This window comes from Coenobita brevimanus, chromosome 4 (genome assembly GCF_032717465.1).
Source record: "Coenobita brevimanus isolate Jiangsu-jjx chromosome 4, ASM3271746v2, whole genome shotgun sequence".
NCBI classification, from domain to species: Eukaryota; Metazoa; Arthropoda; class Malacostraca; order Decapoda; family Coenobitidae; genus Coenobita; species Coenobita brevimanus.
The window spans coordinates 7914970-7916250 of NC_136957.1; the positions used below are offsets into that span (position 1 = coordinate 7914970).

Below are 1281 nucleotides of genomic sequence, written 5' to 3' on the forward strand. Positions count from 1 at the left end.
TGTTTACTACGAGCAGGTAAGATAAGGTATCCAAAATTAAATCACATAGTTTAACTTACAAACCAGTACGGTACGGTATATAATCAACACAACATAATAGGGCCGTAATGGATTTATGAAATTCTCTCTCTCTCTCTCTCTCTCTCTCTCTCTCTCTCTCTCATAATAAATATCATAATAGGTAGAAAAGTGATGCAAACAATTGAGCATATTACAGAAAGTTTATTCACAGTCTTCGTCACTATCAAGGAACAAATCATCCTCGGAATCACTCTCGATGTTGATAATTACGGGATCTACACGCTTATGGATGTTATCCGTGCACCAGTACTCATCCTCGAAGGCTCTGGACCGTCTCACTGCACCTTCCCACACCTCCCTTGTTGTGCTAAGCTTGGCTTTCTCTATCCTGGCCTGCAGATCTGCCCGAGTGAACCGCTGCAGTGAGGAACGCACATGTTTTTTCATTGAACCCCAGACCTGCTCAATGCCGTTGAGCTCAGGATGAGCTGGTGGCAGTCGGACAACTTCATGACCCCATGCACGGATGACGTCATCAATCTGGTACAGCGGTTGTGGCCGGTTCTGCTTACAGATCTGCAGCAATTCAGGGCGTGTGGCGTGTGGTGGGAATGGTATCTGGCGGCACGTCAACCATTCCACGATGCCTGCTTTGATGGTGGAGGTGGTGGGGCAGCGACTTTCCTCACTCAGCTGGTTGTGATATGGCGCATTGTCAAGCACCAGCACTGATGGCTCAGGCAAGGCTGGAAGGAGCTGCGACGTCAGCCAGCGGAGGAAGAGATTACTGTTCATTTCGCCGTGATAGTCACCACTTTTGTGTTTTGCTGGGAATCACAAGAATGCATCATCAACAAAACCGTCAGCTGTGTCCGCAGCAACAACCACAAAGCGCTCACCCTCTCCAGGCGGGACCTGACGACTGTAGGCGGCACTGGGCGCAGGCTGTGAGGTGTCCACCCACTCCTTGCTGGGATGCATCCTCGTGGTGAACCATGTCTCATCAACGTATACCACTCGTCTCCCCTCCTTCCGATATTCCCTGAGTGATCGGAGAGTGCCAATGGGCCAGCACACAATATCAAGTGACTCCTTGCATACGTACATTTTCCTCTGTGAGGTCTTATAGCGCAACCCCATGCTGTGTAGTAATCGCCACACCGCTGTGTCTGAGGTTTCACTAGGGATGATGTCCTTTTTCCGCAAGTCGTCTGTCAACGTGCTAATGGTGAAAGTATGTTTCTTAGCAAATTCACCATG

At 49.2% G+C, this 1281-nt stretch overlaps 1 protein-coding gene across 1 annotated transcript; it reads right to left on the reverse strand.

The window, feature by feature from the left end:
* Positions 1 to 222: 222 nt before the first annotated feature.
* Positions 223 to 816, reverse strand: LOC145395210 (uncharacterized). The gene has a single exon (XM_080268900.1). The coding sequence runs from the start codon at positions 814 to 816 to the stop codon at positions 223 to 225; it is 594 nt and encodes a 197-aa protein (XP_080125026.1).
* Positions 817 to 1281: the final 465 nt, after the last annotated feature.

Coding starts and splice junctions, on each gene's coding strand:
- LOC145395210 (XM_080268900.1), bottom strand. CDS start 816: ATGAACAGTAATCTCTTCCTCCGCTGGCTGACGTCGCAGCTCCTTCCA.